The 22044-nt window shown below is 40.9% G+C and overlaps 1 protein-coding gene across 1 annotated transcript in view; it reads right to left on the bottom strand.

Moving 5' to 3' along the window:
* Nucleotides 1-22044, bottom strand: part of scarb2b (scavenger receptor class B, member 2b) — a 77764-nt gene that overhangs the window by 6512 nt on the left and 49208 nt on the right. The window contains exons 8-11 of the mRNA XM_036587771.1: nucleotides 12222-12340; nucleotides 8981-9054; nucleotides 6175-6226; nucleotides 3973-4125 (exon numbers count right to left, since the gene is read on the bottom strand). Coding sequence (XP_036443664.1) covers nucleotides 3973-4125; nucleotides 6175-6226; nucleotides 8981-9054; nucleotides 12222-12340 — 398 coding nt within the window. The remainder of the gene's footprint in view (nucleotides 1-3972; nucleotides 4126-6174; nucleotides 6227-8980; nucleotides 9055-12221; nucleotides 12341-22044) is intronic.

The following is a 22044-nucleotide window of genomic DNA, read 5'->3' as shown; positions in this document are numbered from 1 at the left end:
CTCTAGAGTCCAAGTTTGAGTCTGAGTTGAGTCTCAAGTCTCTAGAGTCTGAGTTGAGTCTTAAGACTTTTGAGTTGAGTCCGAGTCAAGTTTTGAGTCTCTAGAGTCCGAGTCTGAGTCGAGTCTTGAGTTTCTAAAGTCCAAGTCCCAGTTTGAGTCAAGTCTATAGAGTCCAAAGTCAAGTCTCGGGTCTCTAGAGTCTGAATCCAAGTCGAGTCTTGAGTATCTAGGGTCCAAGTCCGAGTCAAGTCTCGAGCCTCTAGAGTCCAAGACTGAAACCAAATCTTGAGTCTCTAGAGTCCAAGTCTGAGTCATGTCTTGAGTCTTTAGAGTCTGAGTCTGAGTCGAGTCTTGAGTCTCTAGAGTCCAAAATCAAGTGTCGAGCCTCTAGGGTCCGAGTCCAAGTCTCGTGTCTCAAGTGTCGAGCCTCTAGGGTCCGAGTCCAAGTCTCCAGTATTTGACGTGCAAGTTTGAGTCGAGCGTGACACGAGTCTGAGTCATGAGTGGCGTCTCCAGATCAGCCAAATTGAAAAATAAATAAAATAAAAATAAATGGCTCAGTAAATTAATCAATAAATAAAAAAAAACAAATAAAGCATATATTGCTTATTGTGACTGTAATTATACACACATCTCCTTTTTCTGCAGTTATATATTTCTCAATTTATTTATTTCTGTTATTTATTTTGTTTTATTAATGCCATTTTTTCTGTATCTATATTTTTCACAATTGTTCGCTTTATTCATTGATTCATGTATTCGTTTATTTATTTATTCTCATTAATTCATTTATTTATTTATTTTTTCATTAATTCATTTATTTATTTATTTTTTCATTAATTCATTTATTTATTTATTTTTTCATAATTCATTTATTTATTTCTGTATTTCTTTGTTCATATGATAATGAGGGGGCGTGTTTTTCCCGTTCAGGCATGGCAAATCAAGCCCAGGAGGAGAAGAGCTGATTAAACTGTTCTTTCACTCCATAAAGAGCTGCAGTGTCACGGACAGACAGACCTGCTGATAAATAACCCTCGAGGGCTCCTCAGGCCGTGTGTGAGAAGGGCGTCCGAACGTCTGAGTGATCTGAATTTTGCAGAAAAAGACGCTGAACCGCCTCCTCCAAAGCTCTGAACACTACAGGGTCGACCTCTGAATCAGCAGAGGCAGCTAAATGGCCCACAGCCTCCAACGAAGCAGTAAATAATCCGCATTTTCAGCATAATCAGCCGAGACTCTCAGATCTCTGACTGTCTGCTGCTGTAAGAAGCCGTTACTGTACTGTCTTGTCCTTAGTTACCGCTGAGAGAGCAAGACATGAACAATCGATCAACCAACAGGAATATTAAGACGCTGTGACATCATTGACTGACAGCCCCTTTTTTAGCATAAGGACAAGGAAATACAGAAATAAATAAATAGAGAAATAAATAAATATAGAAATGAACAGTTATGGAAATAAATGAATAGAAAAACTGAAAAATGTTAATAAACATATAAATAGCAAAAAAAAACAAAAAAAACAAACAAAAATGAGTGAGAAGGGGTAATTACCAAATAGACATATATAAATAAATGCAGACATATTAATTTATATAAGATTTTATTTAATAATATATTAATTTTAATGTATATTTATTTATTTTTTACATTTATCATCATTATTCTTTGCAATTTTACTTCATATATTAATTGACTAAGTCATTTATTTTTAATTTTATTTATTTTTCATTTTGGCAAATCTGTTCCTCCATAGAAGACGGACATTTGAAGCTTACAAAACACATTTCATGTTTAATGTGAAGCTTCTAACCGACATTAGCATGTTTTACCTTACACTAGCATAGAGCTGCCGCTTTTTTTCATTTTTAACAGACTCACTGGCCAGGCTACGGCTCGTACTCACAGTCGCTGACATATCTAGAACCTCCAGAAGACCTAGAGTGAGGTTTTGTTCTCAAAATGTGCCACATTTGGGTCAAGGGTTCCGTTACTGTGACTTTCCACCACTCTAGTTTTTTCACTAAACTGACCGCTAACACCTATCAAGTCACCCTTCAGTCTCAGTGACGTTAAAAGCAGTAAATAGTTTCGGAAAGTGAAAATGCGAGAAAGTGTTGTGGAAGAAGGTGTTAGTGAACACTTACAGGGCCAGAATAGTAAACTGCTGCAAAGTCAAAGCGCTTAACTTCCCTCTGAATGAAGAGGCACATGGAGAAATGTGGGTTAAAAAGGCAAAGCAGCTGTTCACGAACGGTTAAGTGTTGTTACGAGGGGTGGGCAGCTCCAGCCATGGAGTGTTTTTGTGCTGATTCAACTCATCGAGTGGGTTTATAATGACCTGAATTAGGCGTGTTAGACGGGGTCAACCCTCGCTGGACTGGAGCTGCCCACTCCTGCATTCCAGTGTTAATCAATCATTAGCAAAGCATTAGTCACAATGTTAGGCCACTGATTTCAGGCATAGCATGAGAGCATATACAGAAACAGACAGGGTTAGTTACATGGAAATACATGGTTCAGGCATGCATGCATATATCGCTGCTGCTGGAACCAAACCTTGTATCTTCATTTTTGTTGTTTTTTAAGTTTCTGACATAATTTGAAAATACCTGTTGTTCTTTACATTGTGTGTACATTTCCACGATCAATGGACCAACAAAAATGATCTAAAATGACTTGGAAAGACGTCCGGTTCCATTGACTTACATTAAAAGTAGAGTATGTTTTTTTCTTCTCCTGTAAAGTTACCATTTTGGAGATACGAGGTTTGTTCCGACAACAGTGATATATATATATATATATACACACTCTGGTCGCCTGTTACTGTCCTTTACTGTTTACTGTTATCACTTTCTAAAGAGTTTAGCTAGGGAGCTACGTAGCTAATGCTAACGTTATTAGCATGTATGCTAGTTTTTGTTTCTATCAGCAGTCTCTCTTTTTCTACATTTACAAAGTTAATGATATTGCATTCCCTCACAATAAAATGCATTCCCTCAAAAAAAAATGCGTTCCCTCGCAAATAAAACGCGTTCCTTTGCAAAAAAAGCGTTCCCTAGCAAATGTTTTGCGTTCCCTCACAAAATATATGCTTGTCAGACAGCAAGCAAATGTAGGACCAGAGGTGCCCAACGACACTGCCTACTAGCTAGCATTAAAAGCTGTTTTCCCAGTTTGGCCAGTCAGTGCTGAGTTTATTCAGCTGCTGTTCTCTGCAGCCTATGTAAATGTAGCTTTTACTGTAGGAGGACTCGACCTCAGTTTCAGTTTAGAGTCACTAACAGAAGAATCATGTTTGATTTTGAGAAGCGACACCACGTCTTTATATTTCAATCCAAGATCAACGTAAAATTCAATGAGCTGCTCCGTCTCTGAGCTTAAGCAAAGCACAGCTTTTTCAAGCGAATGCAAAACATTGCATTGTAATGCAAAACATTTGCGAGGGAACTCAATGTCATTAACTTTTTTTTTTTTAACCATGGCTCCTTAGGGGCTCCGTAGCAGAGAACACATAATCTGGCTAATGCTAACATTTTAAGTTGATCCTTTTCAGTCACAAAGTAGCAGCGACGCTCCTGCACGGCTGTGCTGAACTTTAAAGCTGAGGAACAAACAAGATTCACCAATTTATTATTTCACTGAACTCCCACAACTCTGCTGTAAAGCTGCAAAGAAGTCACTCTTTGGAAGATTTGAATAGAACGCGCGAGGCATTCTGGGAAACTAACGAGCGGCTGCTTTGAAGTCACAAGACAGGATCGTAAGGTTGCGTGAAAGTGCCTGACGCTAAAATGTCACATTCCTCTGGGGTTTATCGGAACAGTGGCTGCACAGAAGTTGAAGCGCTGAATAATTTGGCGATCTTTCAGGGAAGCCTTGTCCTTCACGCTGGGCAGCTGGACAACACATTGTTTCTCACACACACACATTCTCACTTTCGCACACACACACAGGCAGACTCTTTACCTTTCTCTGACGCGAGCGGATGATGAGGAGGATGCTGATGAGGAAGAGGATGACTCCCAGGGCGATGAGGATGAAGGGGAAGTTGGCGACGATGGTGGCGATGGACAGCAGCTTGTGCAGCCTCGCGGCCGAGGCATCGTCAATGGTGACGGACTGTGATGAAGAAATTGGCCAGCAGATAATCAGTACAGAACACAACGCAGACAGACTGACCGGTTCACACTGCCATTTAATCTGACCAATGGACGATCAATACACGACATACAATGCCCAAACTGACAGTTGTGCAGTGGAGTACAACCCCAAACTCATCTTCATCCAGCAGACTAAGAGCTTTTCATCATTAACTGATTGTCTGTAGTGGCCTGTGATCTAATCGTTTTATCTATCGTCACATTCTGAAGCGTCGTGTTCTGTCAGGCCAGGCATATTAAGATTTAATAACATTTTTATTAACCCACAGAGTGTTTATGTTTTAAAGTCTGCGCCAACGAAAAAAGTTAGAGAACAAAACTAAGAAGGTGCCTTTTGTGAAGAAAATGCAGAGTGATAGCCCAAGTAGCTTAAATAATTCCTGGGTGGTTGTTAGGGTGTTGCTAAGTGGTTGTTATGGTATTCCAGGTGGTTGCTTGGTGGTTGGTATGGTATTCAAAGTGGTTGCTAGAGTGTTGCTAAGTGGTTGCTAAGGTTTTGCTTGGTGGTTGTCATGGTATTCCAGGTCACTAGGGTGTTGCTAGGTAGATTGCTGTGGTATCTCTGGTGGTTAATTAGGTTTTGCTAGGTGGTACCCAATATGGTTGCTAGGGTGTTGCTAGGTGATTGCTGGGGTGTTACAAGGAGGTTGCCATGGTGTTGCAGGAGGTTGCTAGGGTGTTACTAAGCAGCTGCTATGGTATTCCAGCTGGTTGCTAGGATGTTACTATGTGGTTGTTATGGGATCCCAAGAGGTTGCTAAAATATTGTTAGGTGGTTGTTATGGTGTTGCTATGGCATCCCAGATGGTTGCTAGGGTGTTGCACTGTGGTTGTTAGGTGTGTGCTAGGGTGTTGCTAGGCGGTTGCTGGGCAGTTGCAAGGAGATTGCCATGGTGACCCAGGAGGTTGCTAGGGTGTTACTAAGCAGCTGCTATGGTATTCCAGCTGGTTGCTAGGATGTTACTATGTGGTCGCTATGGTATCCCAAGAAGTTGCTTAGGTGTTGTTAGGTGGTCGTTATGGTGTTGCTATGGCATCCCAGGTGGTTGCTAAGGAGTTGCAATGTGGTTGTTAGTAGTTGCTAGGGTGCTGTTAGGCGGTTGCTGGGCAGTTGCAAGGAGGTTGCCATTGTGTCCCAGGAGGTTGCTAGGGTGTTACTAAGCAGTTGCTATGGTATTCCAGCTGGTTGCTAGAATGTTACTAGGTGGTTGCTGTGGTATCCTAAGTGGTTGCTAAGGTGTTGTTAGGTGGTTGCTAGGGTGTGGCTATGGCATCCCAGGTGGTTGCTAGGGTGTTGCAATGTGGTTGTTAGGTGTTTGCTAGGGTGTTGCTATGGAATCCCAGGTGGTTGCTAAGGTGCTGCAAGGTGGTTGCTAGGGTGTGGCTATGGTATCCAGGTGGTTGCTAAAGTGGCGCTAGGTGGTTACAATGGTGTTCCTGGCGATTGCTAGGCTGTTGCTATGTGTTAGAGTATCCTAGTTGGTTGCTAGGTGGAAAGTTTTATATGCTGAAGTTATTTTTCCCACTCAAAACCACCCAAACAAGCTTACTGTTTGTGGATGTTTGCTTTCAACATGACACATGTTTGCAGCTGTGCTGTCGTCCCCTCGAAAAGCGCTCCTGAACGCCACTACTTTTAGCTGTGTACTTCTTTTTTAATGGTAGTGGAACGTCAGCTATAGTGCACTCATACAGACAGCTCAAGAACTGTTTAAATGACCACTGCTGTTTACTGGAAACCAAAGTTTTTTAGACCAACAGCACTGGTCGAACAATTGCTGATTTCTCCCTTAATCGTTGATCAGTTAATCGTATAGATCCCTAATTAATACCCTTGATTTTGGTATGCGATGTCTGAGCACCCAAATACCGACCATGCCGTGTTTTTATCACACCCAGCCGTTCACAGTCTGGTGTTGAAGATGATGAGGTTCATCAGATCAATACGAATACGAATACGAATGGAAGCAGATTTGCAGAGAAAGAATCTCAGTCTGAAATCTCTCACCTCGTTGAGGAACATGATGGGGAAGATGGTGCCGTTCAGCATTCTGGTCATTCTGCAGACATGAGAGAGTCGAGATAAATCACAGAGAGGTCACAAAAGATTCACAGGCTGTGTCCCAATTCAGGGGCTGTGTCCTTCGGAGGCTGCGTTTGAAGGCCGAGCGCGTCACAGAGGCACGACTAGGCTGTCCCATTTGGAAGGCTCCTTCATATGCGGCTGAGAAATGTGTCCTTCGTTTCCATGGCAACGAAGGATCCAACGGGTGGATCCTTCGCCAGCCAACATATCCCGAGGTTCACTGTGTGCCGGTGAGGATTCGAGAACATGGCGGTGTCAGCAGAGGAGCGAACGGCGGCTGAGGAGACACTTTAAATGTAAGTACTGGGTTTAAACTGAGTCGAACAGCGAACGACACAAATGTTTCTCCATCTTTAAAGAACTTTAAAAGAACTTGACAGGAGCGGCGTTTCGTGACGCAGCGGTGAGGGCGGGAACAGCGGCGCTGTGACACAAACAGGAAATCCGCCGTAGAGCAGAGCGTCTCATTTTGGTTCAGGCTTCGCGGGTCTACACAGCCTTCGAAGGATGCAGCCCCTGAATTGGGACACACCTAAAGACACTCAATTTAATCATCAAACTTAATTTAATCGCCAAATTGAGCGCATCATCAATAGTAGGTATGTTCGTGAGCCATAAACAGAGCATAACTGTTGTTCCACTGCTGTTTTGGTTGCAGTCAATGAGGTGGAGAAAAACCAAAACAGACAATCATCTCAAAACATGGAGCTCATATTGCTTAAACAACTACAAAGAGAAGCTGGTCTATTCGTGCTGTTACATGACTTAACACACACATCATTAAGCTCCTCTTTCACTTTTATTGTTATGAAAGCTGAAGTTTCTGGGGGAAAGTTCACTTAAGTGTGCTTTTCACACACGTCAACAAACTTTAATACATACTCAATACATTATTTGGAACTTGTGAAACTTGAGTGTGTTTAATTGGCAATTAAGCTATGATTAAATTTATATTAAATGCATTTAGTTGTGCTTTTGAATGCTCTTTTTGGGAACAACTTAAGTTGCACTTAAGTAGATATAGGTATTTAATTTGTGACTGTTATTACACTTGAAACATACAAACATATTACTGGATGTACTGATGTACACATCAGTGCTACTTATTAAGCTAAAATGCACTTAACAGCATTTTAAATTAGATTTCAATATCACTAAATATACTTAAGTGAACTTTTATAAGACATAATTAAGTATACACAAATATATTATTAGGAATAACTAAACACAACTTGTATATGCTTAAGTTATATATAAGTAATGTAGAAATACGTCTTTGATGCCCATAAATGTTATTTTGTTCTAAAAATGTTGCAGTGAAGTTAACTTAAGTAACTGTTAAGATGCAAGTTCTACACTTGAAACGTTTTTAAATGTATAGGGAAGCCCATATTCGTAGCCTGAGTTTGAGTTATATTGCACCTAAAATGTACTAAAGCACACTTTAAAAGTCATTGATTTAAAATGCACTTTTAAATCATACACTTAAGTTGACATGCTTTTGTTTAAGTGTGTTAGGAAATACATTTACTCAAGCGTACATCCTCACAGAATAACAAAGTATAATTAAAATGTGTTACTTTAAAAGTATACTTTTCAAAAATACAGAAGAGTGCACTCTTAAAAAAAGATGGTTCTAGGAAACGGTTCTATTTAGAACCATGAGTTCTACATAGAACCTTTTCTCATGCATGTATGGTTCCTTGCATGGTGAAACAGTTCTTCAGATCGAAGGAGAATTGTATATGGTTCTATACAAAACCTTTTTGAAAAGGGTTCTATAGAACAACAAAGGGGGTTCTGCTATTGTTATGATAGAAGCCTTTTTTAAGAGTGTAGAACCCTTTTTGGTTCTATATAGAACCCTTTTCAAAAAGGTTCTACACTCTTAAAAAAGATGGTTCTTCAAGGGTTCTTTAGTAAAGAAAATGGTTCTATATAGAACCATGAACACTCTGCATGATCACAGCGTTCTTTGCATCATTAAATGGGTCTTCTTCAAAATGATGGATGATGTGCTGTAGATGGTTCTATTTTGAACCTTTTTGAAAAGGGTTCTATATAGCACCAAACAGTGTTCTTCCATTGTTACGATGTCAAGCTTGTAACAATAGAAGAACCCTTTTTGGTGCTATATAGAACCCTTTTCAAAAAGGTTCTATAAATAACCATCTACAGCACATTCCCCAACAATGTGAAGAACTATTTCACCATGCAAAGAACCATTAAGCATGGAAATCGTTCTCTGAGTGTTCATGCTTCTATACAGAACCATTGTGTTACTAAAGAACCTTGAAGGACCATCTTTTTTAGGAGTATACAGAAAGAACTATTTCCTGATGCAAAGAACCATTTAAACATGCAAAGGAGTCTTTGAGTGTTCATGCTTCTATGTAGAACCAACGTCTTTACTAAAGAACCCATAAAGAACCATCTTTTTCACGAGTGTAGAGTACAGTAGATTTCCACGAAACAATTAAAAAAAAATCTTTTAACATTCTCTGTATATTTTATTATTATTATGCTTCTTTTTTATTATTGAGCAGCCAAATATTCCCACAACCCCAAAAGGTGCATGCCTTCATCATCCTTGAGACCCTACAGAGAGTTAAAGATGCACACAATGCTTGTGCCAAAACACTGATTTCATAAATAAGATAAAGTGCTGGCACAAAACAGCACAGCATGTAGAACCAAAGGGCGGAGCTGTGAAAAGGCGTGTACTTACGGAAAGCCCGGCACTCTTTCAAGCAGAATGTTTATCTGGGCTCTTTTGCAGGCACGGACTGGCACACCGGTAGTCTGAAATACACACAGCCACACACACAAATAGCTTTCATTCCGAAGGAACTTCAAACGCACAACAGAACAACTACAGAAAAAAAAATTCAATAAAGGAAGTAAAACAAAAGCTCTACGGAAAATAAACCCTGACAATCTGTCTTCATCTTCCATCTGATGAAATAATGTGAATCAAAATATTTGGAACCAGTTTAACCAGAGACAGCGGCCACTGTGCTTCTTTTCCTGTGCGACTATACAGTCACCACTAGAGGGCGCAAGAAGGTGCTTCACAGGGTTACATTCTGGCACTGAAAAGTTGCCAGAATTAAAAAAAAAACTCATTATGATTTAAACCAGTGGTTCTTAAACTGGGGTCTGTGGCCACTGGGGGGGGTGCTAAACGGGCCTCTCAGAGGTCGTATCTCTACTGCTTGTCGGTTTATTAAACCTGCTTTGGCCATAAAAACTGGTGCTTCATTCAAAATGGTAATTGTTATTCAACAATATTAAACGAAATCAATCCCAAATCATGGCGCTCACTTAACGAGCTATCTGTAATGTCACAGATCACAGCCATGTCTCTTGCTTGTGCAGGTCAGGGACGGAGAAATGAGCAAATATGACGAGGTTCTGGACGAAGATATGGTCCTCGTCTGTTAAGTGAAAGTAATGATGGGTGATGAGGGCGCAGGGTCAGCAGCTGGGGCACAATGGCACTTGCACTCGCTACCGAACATTGTTACTATGAGCTAAACAAACAGTTAAGGAAAATTTTCACTCACTTTACCCCAAATGTAGCGATCAGCCGAGACATATCTGGTGTCTAAACTTCGCTGCTTTAGTTTTCGCACTGAAGCTACGAGGCCAATGTGGCTAAGAAGAAATGTAAACACTGATGACCCAAAACAAGAACAGCACCTGCCCAATATGCTGCTGGTCCTCCATGTGCCGTCAAAACAGCTCCGACCTGCTGAGGTACGGACTCTACAAGACCTCTTAAAGTGCCCTGTGGTATCCAGCACCAAGACATTAGCGGCAGATCCTTTAACCCCTTAAAATCCCAGGGTTTTACATACTACGCTCTTTATTCAGTAACTACCGAGACTTCAGTGCAAACTGGCGGAGCTATTCTTAGGTTACAGAAGTGTGTGACAAAACTTTGTCTTCGTCACGTTCCTCAAACCATTCCTGAACAATGTGTGCAGTGTGGCAGGTCACTATCCTGCTGAAAGAGGCCACTGCCATCAAGGAATGCCATCACTATGAAGGAGTGTACCTGGTCTGCAATGATGTGTAGGTAGGTGGCTTGTGCCAAATTATGAATGCCCAGACCAGAACATCACCCAGAGCAGGGGTCGGCAACCTGCGGCTCCAGCAGCATGCGCTCTTTTACTGTGATGTTGCGGTGAATCAGATTTGTAGGTAAAAATAAAATAATCCTCCTTTACAGTAAAATAAAGCTCTGCTGATCGTTCAACACAGTTTAACACTAAATGGTCTTAAACTGTGGAGTTAATGTAGAACTGCTGATTCACCCTTTAACCCTGAAGATCAGCGCAGACTGCTGGTCACCATAGCAACACAGACAACACTCTGGCCTAGTTAGTAGCTAACGAAACAACAAAGAGAGAGATTTAAGATGAACATCAATAATTTGGAGATATATGGACTTATTTGTGTTTATAATCACTCCAGCTGGTTTCCTGATACGTTTAATCTGCAACGAGAAACTGACAAACACTAAAAAGTTGCGTAGCTGAAGTCGCTTCTCATTCGAATTCTTCCATTCCACCTTAAATGGTGCAGCAGTTACATTCTGCCGCCTCAGGCGCCATTTAAGGTGGAACGGGGAAATTTGAACAAGAGGCTGGTGAATGAGAAGCGACTTCAGCCTCGTTTAAAGTCGAATGCTGAGAGACATTTTACAAGAAACTCTTCTGTTCTGAAGAGAGGAGAGAAGAGGAGAGATGAGACTACATCTCATGTTAAATCATAGGTTTAGGTTTATTTTATCCATCTGCACATGTGGACACCTTACTGTACATATTGCACTTTCTGTACCCCCCTATCGCACATCTTGCACATCTGGACACTCCACACCTAGACACTTTATTTCAGTACCAATATCTGCACATATTTATTCAGTATTGTCATGATATGCTGTTACCTGTGCCTCCTTGTACAGTCATTTTATTGCACTGCCTTTTTCATCTCAGGTTATAGATCTTACATCAGCACATACTGAGACATATTTACAGTCAATATGTTAAAATGGATATAAAGTGTTGTGGCTCCTGAGGTGGTTTGATTTTGGTTGAAAGGACAAAATGGCTCTTTTTAACATTTGGTTTGTGACCTCTGGGCCAGAGCATCACACTCCCTCCACCACCTTGTCTTCTTTCTACAGTGCATCCTGGTGCCATCACTTCCCCAGGGAAACACCCAGCCATCCAAGTGATGTAAAAGAAAGTGGGACTCCTCGGTCGAACTTCCATCGCTCCAAGGTCGAGTTCTGACACTTGCATGCCAATTGCAGACGCTTACGACAGTGGACAGGGGTCAGTATGGGCAGCCCCATACGCAGCAGCATATACACTGTGATTTGTGCCATAGTAGCCTCAGACCAGACAGGACAGCCTTCGTTGCCCTTGTGCAATGATGAGTTCAAGGTTTGCCCCTGCTTGGACCCGCAGCTGGTAGGTACACACCACTGCTGACCGGAAAGCACCCCACAAGCCATGCCATTTCCTCTGACTGAGTCGCCTGGCTATAACAGTTTGTTCAGTCAGGTCTTCACGCCTGCCAACTTCTCCTGCATTCAACTTGTCGACTACGAGAACCAACTGTTGGCTTACTAATTTATCCCTGACCTTGACCTGTCATTGTTACAAGACAATCAGGGTCATTTACTTCATCTTTGGGTGGTCATAATGTTTTGGCTCATTGGTGTATGTACACACAAATTAGCATGGCATGCCTGAATCAACACACACTCGCCTCAAACCATGTTGAGCTAAGTAACCTCAGAGGCTTCAAGTTGGCTGCCACTGTTTTCAGAGAGCTTTAGAAAGTACATTTGAGAGTACATAACGACTCGAAGGACACCACAGATGTCTTGGCTGGCAGACTATATTGGGTTGTGTTAATTATTTACATAATAGAAGTGGCCCTATTGGGCTGCTTACGGGATTCAGGTCCAAGAAGGTCTGGTGCTGGTCGTGAATCGGCTTCAGTCCCTCTATGGCGTCCACGTACTTCTGGTCACCCAGGTGGAAATGAGGGAAGGAGACTATGACAGGAGCACCTGGAGGAGAGGATGAGGAAAGGTTATCAGCGAAGAATATAAACAAATCCATCTAAACGTTGTGCAATGTTTCTATTTTTTAGCCTGAAGCAGATTAGAGTTCTGCACAGGCATGAAACTGAGACCTGAGCCTGAAAAGTACCTGTGACTTTAGGGGTGTGTTAAAACTTGGCAGGTTTAGTTTCACTGAAAGAAACCTTGGTGCAACTGTTCTGTTAGAACAAGTGAGAACGCTGCCGTTCAACCCTGAAGCACCAAAAGACACAGAACGAGACTTTCTGAAGAAGTGGGCCTCAAAGGAACTCTGACGCAGGTAGTCTGAAAAGCAACACGAACTAAAGATGTCTGTAAACTTCAGTCCTGCTACACATCAGTGACATAACCATGCCATAAGCATGTCATGGAGGATCTCGTATGCTGTCGTGAGTTGTCATGTTACCATTACATCAACTGCCATGATAGATGTGATAAAGTTTGATATCATGGCAGCCTTCGTCAAATGCTAATTTTTGCTAAATCTACTCTAGTTAGTTGTCGTTATGTCAAACTTTATGGCACCTGTCATAATATGATAACATGACAATAAACTGACACAGTTACATTACAAATGGATAAAATCTGTCATGTTTGATCTGCACACTAGTGCAATTATGCCACAGTTTCATTATTAATATTTATTCAGAGATATAAAGCTAGACAGGAAAGGTTTGTGAACGAAGTTCAGCTGACAAAGCCGTCGCTATGGAATGTTGTTGCTAAGCAGTTGCTATGTTATCCCAGGTGGTTGCTAAGGTGCTGCACGGCAATTGCTATGGTATCTTAGATGGTTGCAAAGGCATTGCTTGGTCATTGCTAAGGTATCCCAGGTGGTTGCTAAGGTGCTGCATGGCAATTACTATGGCATCTTAGGTGGTTGCAAAGGCGTTGCTTGGTCATTGCTGTGTTATCCCAGGTGGTTGCTAAGGTGTTAAGCTGTTGTTATGATATCCCAAATGGTTGCTAAAGTGATGGATGACCATTGCTATGCTATCCCAGGTGGTTGCTAAGGTGCTGCATGGCCATTGCTTTGTTGTATCCCAGGTGGTTATTAAGGAGTTGTTACGCCTTCGCTACGTTATGCCAGGTGATTGCCAAGGGGTTGCCAGGCCATTGCTAAGGTATCCCAGGTGGTTGCTAAGGTGCTGGACAGCCATTGCTATGTTATACCATGTGGTTGCAGAGGCGTTGCTTGGTCATTGCTATTTTATCCCAAGTGGTTGCTAATTTGTTAGGCTGTTGCTATGTTATCCCAGGTGGTTGCTACTGTGCTGCATGGCCATTGCCTTGCTATGCCCCGGGTGGTTATTAAAATGTTGTTAAACCTTTGCTATGTTATCCCAGGTGGTTGCTAAGGTGGTGCTTGGCCGTTGCTATGTTATCCCAGATGGTTACCTAGATGTTGTTAAGTTGTCACTATGTTATGCCAGGTAATTGCTAAGGGGTTGCTGGGCCATTGCTAAGGTATTCAAAGTGGTTGCTAAGGTGATGCTAGGCTGTTGCTTCCATTCCAAGTGGTTGCTAAGGTGTTGCCAGGTCGTTGCTATGGTATCCCAGGTGGTTCCTAAGATGTTAAGCTGTTGCTATGTTGTCCCATGTGGTTGCTAAGATGTTGCACGGCCATTGCTGTTATTTCCTTGGTGGTTATTAAGGTGTGGTTAAGCCTTTGCTATGTAATTGCAGGTGGTTGCTAAGGTGCTGCTTGTCCGTTGCTATGGTATCCTAGGTGGTTGTAAAGGTGCTGCTTGGTCATAGTTTTGTTATCCTAAGTGGTTACCAAGGTGTTGTTAAGCTGTCGCTATGTTATGCCATGTGATTGCTAAAGGGCAGCTAGGCCATTGGTAAGGTATTCCAGGTGGTTGCTAAGGTGATGCTACGTTCTAGCTAGTATTCCAATGGTTGCTAAGTTGTTGCCAGATCATTGCTATAGTATCCCAGTGTTTTCTAAGGTGTTAAGCTGTTCCTATGTTATCCCAGGTGGTGGTAAGGTGTTGCTAGGCTGTTGCTAAGGTGCGTGTGTGTATAGGTAGTACGTATGTGAGTCTGAGTAGAATAATAAAATGAAGAACAGTAGCTTTGCCAAGTCAACTCAATAACACATATGAAGTTAAGGGTCAAAAATAAACTCTCTCTCTCTCTTTAAGCCACTTAACCTCTTGCCATACAGTCAACATCACTGCCACATTGCAAAAGATCTTACAAAAATATCCAAAGCCCACTGCTTTTGGCGCATCATGTCCCCTGTGACACCCCACCAAGATGGTGACTAGTACTTTGGTCACATCCTATGACCTGGAGTGACCTCCTCCATTTATCCACAATTTATTCCTATTTTGTTACGTAAGGTTTGTGTGCCCAAACCAAAGATGGTCAACAGTTTAATCTCAGGAATACAGGACAGTCCTGCTAATTCCGGACAGAAATGCAGTCTTTTCTTCAGGAGGCCTGACAGACTTTAAAGTGATACATTTTGATGTACACAGTTTTCCCTCTTACCCCAAATGTAACTGACCAGCCAGGACATGTTTGATGCTTCTAGACTCTCTTAATGAACCTAGAAAAGATTAGACATCTACGTGGCTCGGACAAAAAAAACTCACTAAAGGATGGCAGTCGTTTTTAGATCGTGTGCACACAGCTCCATTTCTTCTGACAGAATTTTCTTTCTCTTTTTCTCTGTTTTTGCCCCAGTGCTGCCAGCACACACACCTTTTTTATTTTTATTATTACTATTATTATTTAAATTTATTTTTCTTTCTTTATTTTTATTATTTTTTATTATTATTGTTCATTATTATTTAGATCATTATACATATATTATTATTTTTAATTTCTTTTTTTAATTTTCTGCTCTGCATTCTACCTTACTGTATGTGTCAGTATTTTTTCCTCTCAACTATTAACTAAATCTTTAAATATGCGTGTTTGTAAAGTAAATCAATCACAAAAAAACTAATGTAGCTAAGAAGTAATGGAAATTTAAACCCCACTAATTAGCACTGGAGCTAATTGCATGCCTGAATCATGACATACATGCCTCAAACCGTGTAAGTAAGCTCAAATATACTTGCTGTACTGACATTGTATGACACACTGTTGTCTTTAAACATGGACAAAAGTATGTTAGCATAGCTAATAACAGTAGTAGCAGCCATCTCAAAGGCCGAATCCTGTCCATTTTGTCCAGGCAGGTTTGCACAGCACTAACTGGTGGCTACAAGCAAAGGTGCTGTTAGGAATTCTGTTGAATTTTCTTCGCATGAATTAAAAACAAAACTCTTGTTCTTCTTATACACCATGACTGGGCCAACGCTGGGGAGGGCAATCAGGAGAGTCGGGAGAATTCCCAGTGGGCTGCTAGGGTTTTGGGCTGGTGAGCTAATGTATAAACTAATGCATATACACTGATCAGGCATAACATTCTGACCACCTCCTTGTTTCTACACTTGTCCATTTTATCAGCTCCACTTACTATATAGGTGCACTTTGTAGTTCTACAGTTACAGACTGTAGTCCATCTGTTTCTCTGCATACACAGAACTAGAAACAGCTGCTACAGTGAAACTGCATTAACAGCAGGATTTTAAGCTGCAGAGTCGCTACGGCAACCAGAAATGCTACTTGTTTTCCACACCTGTTGTGTTTCACTCACCAGCTTTTTCTCCATCACGCAGGTTTGCCAGATTCGTGGTTTTCCCAAAAATAACGGTTAGTCTGAAAGTGCAGTGCGTGGGGAAATCACACTGTGGCAGGTGCGTTTTCTGCTTGGACTACTTTTTAAAGTAAACACAGTCACGGAAAAAGGTTTGAAAATAAAAACAAATTGTCTTATGAACGTATACTGATCGTAGGTCTGAATAGCTGGCAACCTGTTCTGTTTCTGAAGGTAGTGGAGCAGCACACCGTGACCACAGCAACAATCCAGAACATAGAACTTTGAGTTTCTATGCGATCAGAGTGCGCGACAGCGTCTGCGCCCTCTTAAAGATTTTGATGTACGCGACAAAGTCTACGACGCTCTAGCAGACACACATCCAGCCTCTTTTACATCATTTTTTGTCGAGCAACTCTTTTTATGACATCACTTTACCAGACCAGCTTGGAGTGTTTAATGCTGAAAACACTAAGAGTATCATTCTCTTTCCTAGTTTAACACTACCTAGTGTTAAGTTCCTTTCTATTGGTGGAAACATCCAGTTTGGAGCGCAGGGAGACGAGAAGGGCAACCAAACTTGCTCAACGTTACTATCATTCTGGCTTAGCAATGAGAGCATGTCTGTGGCTGAATCCCAAATGGCTCCTTCCTTCCTATATAGTGCACTGCACAGGTCATGAAACTATGGCTTCTACACCCAAATGGTGCACCAAATGTTAGACAGGATGTCGCGCAGCTTTGACTGATTATAAATGTCTTTTATTTTGCTGTTCGTGTGTAGAAGCCATTATATAATGATAAACAGTGCGCACTACACAGGAAGCAGGAAGCCATTTGCGACTGAGCCTATATTTCGCCCAGCTTTGTTCATGTTGTTGTTATTGTTGCACTTACAGGCCCATTAAAGTTCTATGTTTTCACAGATGTGAAACATGTATGACAGCATGGCAACCGACCAAAACCAACCATGATTTTTAACTGCCATAAACTGCTTACGCATTCGCGGTACAGATCTGGCAACGCTGGCTGCTGCTGGTAAAAGTAATGGGCCTCATTCTCCGATATCTTCCTGAGTTTGTTCTTTAATGTGTTCTCGAGGAACGTCCTAAGAAAAGGTTTCCGTCAGATTCATGATGTCCTAACCCTGCGTTCACACTGGCAGCCACTTTTCACCTCTTGCTGCCCAAATCGCTGATCGCTCATCACCTGTGGGCGTTTCTGAACTCCAACTGACCATTGGTTGCCATGGTTTCACTGAAGCCAAGCACAAATCAGATGCGTTCGGTAAAAATTAAAACTCCCGGTGAGAAATCGCTTGTGTGCTTATTTTTATTTAATCCCTGTGTCTGTGCAGTCAGTGTGTGAGGAAAACAGTATTGGTTCTTTGTGTTTACTGTCTGTTTGTGACGAAAGCAGCGCCGCCATTATTCCATCTCTAATAAAAACAATTATGTAGGAACCAAAAACAGAGAGTACGGTTTCACAGTGGCAGAGATAAAGTGCGTGCTACGCTGCTCAATGCTCAATTCCTATTGGTAGCTGCCACGGCGCTTTGCTCCTTATTTGCATAAAGTTAAACTCAACTTTGTTGCATCGCTGACTCCGCCCACTTAGCGTCAGCAACGTTCGCACTGCCTCCTGTTGCCGGAAATCGCCAGCTCTTGTTGAAAACGAATGACCTCCGGCTGCTTTGTCGCATCACGTCGCTGCCGGTATGAACGCAGGGTTAGACCACAGAACTGTTCTCACCTTTGTGCTCTTGAGTGTGTGTAGATTCTGTTCTTACCTAAGAACAAACCCCACATAAGAAAACACTGGTGAATGTCAGAACCTTCGTCAAAACTGCGTAAGTGGGGGTTAAGAAGAAATTTCTTCTTAAGAACGGTTGGTGAACGAGGCCCAATGTTCTCTAAGCATGCAAGGGGATGCAGCTCAGGTAGCAACAGGGTCAAACTACTGAATGTTTGCATCAGTGGCCCACTGGAGGGGAGACGGGATGGAAGATGCAAAGCTGCTGGCACTGTTTCTAAAACTAATCTTTAATTACTATTTAATAGATGAACGTTTCAAATAAGAATCTTTCAGTGCAGTGAAAAAATTGCATGCAAAAATATAAATGATCTTCACACACCAAACATGTCCTGACGCATTTGAGTTAAAGGGTAAAAACTGTGCAACAATGTTCATCGACCTGAAGAGAAGGGGGTGGAAACTTTGTGAGAGATACACAATGGTTGCCTGACAAGGATCCTCCTCTGCCACAGGAGAGGTGACAGCTGGTCAATGACCTTCAACAAGGGAAGTTAGTAACAATCTGACACACATGCACAGATTTCTCAAGCACACTGAATGACAGTGTGTCACGCCACACTATGAATTAGAGGAAAATGCCCCCCCTAATACTTATGCCCTCTTAACACTTAAAAGGCACCACTACTAGAGTGGCTATAGAGGTCATATTGAGTGTTCTGAATTTAAATTGAGTTTTGATTATCATCTATTGATTGCTGACGTACACAATATGGCCAAAAGTTTGTGGACACACCCCTTAGTCATTGAGGTTGTGTGTTTGAGCCACACCCATTGTTGATAAATGTATAAGTCCAAGCACATAGCCATGCAGTTTCCATAGACAAACACTGGCAGTAGAATGGGTCACACCGACCAGCTCTGTGACCTTTGCCACAATTTAGCTTCTGACATATCAGCCCTGCTAGATCTGCCCCGGACAAATGTAAGTGCTATTATTGTAAAATGGAAGCATTTAGAAGCAACAACAGCTCAGCCACGAAGCAGTAGACCATGCAAATTCACAGAGTGGGGCCGCCAAGTGCAGCACACAAGCCTGATATCACTTTGCTCAATGCCAAGTGTCGGCTGGAGTGGTGTAAAGCGCCACCACTGGACTCTGGATCAGTGGAACCGTGTTCTCTGGAGTGATGAATCAGCTTCTCTATCTGTCAGTCTGATGATGAATCTGGGTTTGGTGGATGTCAGGAGAACAGAGCCAACAGTAAAATTTGGTGGAGGGATGATGAGCTGGGGCTGTTTTTCAGGGTTTGTTTTCTTTCTTGAGACGTTTATGCTCGTAACATTCCTGTTCTTGCCATGGTTTCAGTTTCACTCGGCTGTAGTGATATAAACTGCCCAATGTCCCAGGAATGCCTTAGATTCAAAACAATAATTTAACGAGTGAGCAGGATTTCCGTGACTGCTAAAACAGTTATGAACAACACTTCCGCTCCCCAAATGGAAATTTCAGCCATAATTACGAAATGCAGTGAAAAATAAGGTAGCTACACTAATAGAACAGTTTCACAACTTGCCTTAGAAGTAATACATTCTTAAAAAAGATGGTTCTTCAAGGGTTCTTTAGTGAAGTCACTGGTTTATTAGAACCATGAGTTCTGTATAGAACCATTTCATGCTTAAATGGTTGGTTGCATGGTAAAATGGTAAGATTGCGTTGTATATAGTTCTATATAAAACCTTTTTGAAAATGGTTCTATACAGCACCAAAAAGGGTTCTGCTATTATAACAAGCTTGACATTTTAATACCAGAACCCTTTTTGGGGCTCTATAGAACCATATACAACTCATTCTCCATCAGTTTGAAGGACAATTTCACCATGCAAAGAACCTTTTAAGTATACAAATGAGTTCTATACATAGAACTCTTGGTTCTAGAACTATTTCCTTTATTAAAGAACCCTTGATAAATTGTGCATTTATGGCCAGTGGTAACTAAGGCATACTTTAATTTTATAATAATTTCTCATTCATAGCTCATTGAAAAAAGTGGCAAAATTCTGTAGAAAGTGCAGATTCCAAACTTTAAATAGAGATTTGTGTGATTTATTACACTGTAAATTTGATTTTAATTCATTTTAATTTGTTAATAATCATACAATTTTTACTTCTGCAGTAATAAATTCTATCATTTGAAGTTTTTAACATTCACTTAATGCCATATTAATAATTAAAGCTCTGCATATACTTTTCATAAGTATATTATATTTAGGTGTAGTACAATATATGCTTGTCAATGCATTATGCAGTTCATTTGGAAATCCAATCAATAATCATTCACGTGTTAAAGTATGATTAGCTAAATGTTGTGGGAAAGTTTATGCACTGCAAAGTAGCAAATTAATAAATAACTACAATAATAGACAATTACAATACAGTTATGATTAGGATTATGATAATGATTAGGATTTGATTTGATTGCATGCAAATAAGTAAATGCTTAATATTTCAAATTATACAATTCATGAACTGAGAATCAGATAAATAGATCAGTATTAACCAAATCTATTTAACGTTTAGGTTTCTTCAATTAAAACAATGAATAATTATTTTGGATTTCATTAAGTAAATGGTTAATAATTTGAAAGATAATATTTATTATTATCTGTTATTATAAAATTTTACGTTATTGTTGAGTGCAGTCTTGTTTTGCAGAAAGAAAAAACACCCTTGACCTGTTTTGCCATGTTTTTTTTACTTTTTGTCATTAAAACAAAGAGAAAAGAGTCAGAAGTGCAGACTCAGAATGGAAATGTTATGGAAATGTAATGTATTACCTACTTTAATAACTGATTATGTAATTACATAATTATGTTTAAATAGTACAGCAAAACAGCAGCAGTGACTCTGGACGTCTGAAGGTGAACGACTCTCCACTCCTCACGTTAAGGACATACTGTTTCCGTCATGAGACTAAAATAAAGGACATGCATATCATATGCAGGCAGTTAGAGTCCACTAGCAGGGCTAACTCAGTCAGTAGGACAGAGGTGACCGTTTTCCAACAAGTGTGTTTGACAACAGAGACGGAGAGAGAGAGAGAGAGAGAGAGAGAGAGAGAGTAGAAGAGAGACAGAAAAAAGATGGAGAGATAAATAGGGGAGATAAAGTGAGAGAGAAAGAGAGAGAGAAAGAGAAGAAAGAGAGGGAGAGGAGAGAGAATGAGAGAGAGAGAGAGAGAAAGAGAGAGAGAGAAAGAAGAGAAATAAAGAAACAATCGTGAGGGAAAGAAAGAGAAGAAAGAGGGAGAGGAGAGAGAAAAAAGAGGCAAAGAGAGAGAAAGAAAGGGAAAGACAAAATGGAGAGAGAGAGACAGAGATAGAGAGAGAGAGACAAAGTAGGAAAAAGAGTAGAGAAGTAGAGAAGCAGAGACAGAGATAAAGTAATAGATAGGGCAGATAAAGTGGGAGAGAGATAGAGAGAAAGAAAAATAAAATAGAGAGAGAGAGAGAGAGAGAGAATAAGGGAAATAAACAAATGTGAGGGAAAGAAAGAGAAGAAAGAAGAAACAGAGAGGACATAGAAACAAAGTGGGAGAGAGAGAGAGCGAGAAAGAGAGTGATAGAAAGACAAAATAGGAAAAAGAGAAACAGAAAGAGAGAGTAAAAAGGAACACAGAGAAGGGGAGACAGATGAAGAATTACGGAAGATAAAGTGGGAGAAAGAGAGAGAAAGAGAGAGAGGGAAAGGGAGAGGAAAAGACAAAGTAGGAAAAAACTAAAGAAGTACAGAAAGAAGAGAAAAACAGACAGAGAGATGATAATCCTTTATTAGTCCCACAGCAGGGGAACTCACAGTGCTACAGCGAGGCACAAGGAAAAGAAGTAGAGAGAGAGAGAGAGAAAGAGAGAGAGAGAGAGAGAGAGAGAGAGAGAGAGAGAGAGAGAGAGAGAGAGTAGAAAAGTAGAAAAGAAAGGGGGGGACAGAAATGAGTGTAGACAGGATGTCAGTTAAAGAACTGTTTACACCGTATCCCCACAACACAGCTGGTGTGATTAACACACACACCCAGTCAGAGACACAATCATCACACAGAGGCCTGCATGTATGTGTGTGTGTGCGTTTGTTTGGATTTCATACATATATATATATATATATATATATATATATATATATATATATATATATGCATACATATATATATGCATACAGAATATGACATATAAATAGATGTGTGGTGGGATGCAACGACCCAGCGTTCCC

This window comes from Colossoma macropomum, unplaced genomic scaffold (genome assembly GCF_904425465.1).
Source record: "Colossoma macropomum unplaced genomic scaffold, Colossoma_macropomum, whole genome shotgun sequence".
Classification (NCBI taxonomy): domain Eukaryota; kingdom Metazoa; phylum Chordata; class Actinopteri; order Characiformes; family Serrasalmidae; genus Colossoma; species Colossoma macropomum.
The sequence above is the reverse complement of the archived record's forward strand: the minus strand, read 5'-3'. Positions and strand labels throughout refer to the sequence as shown.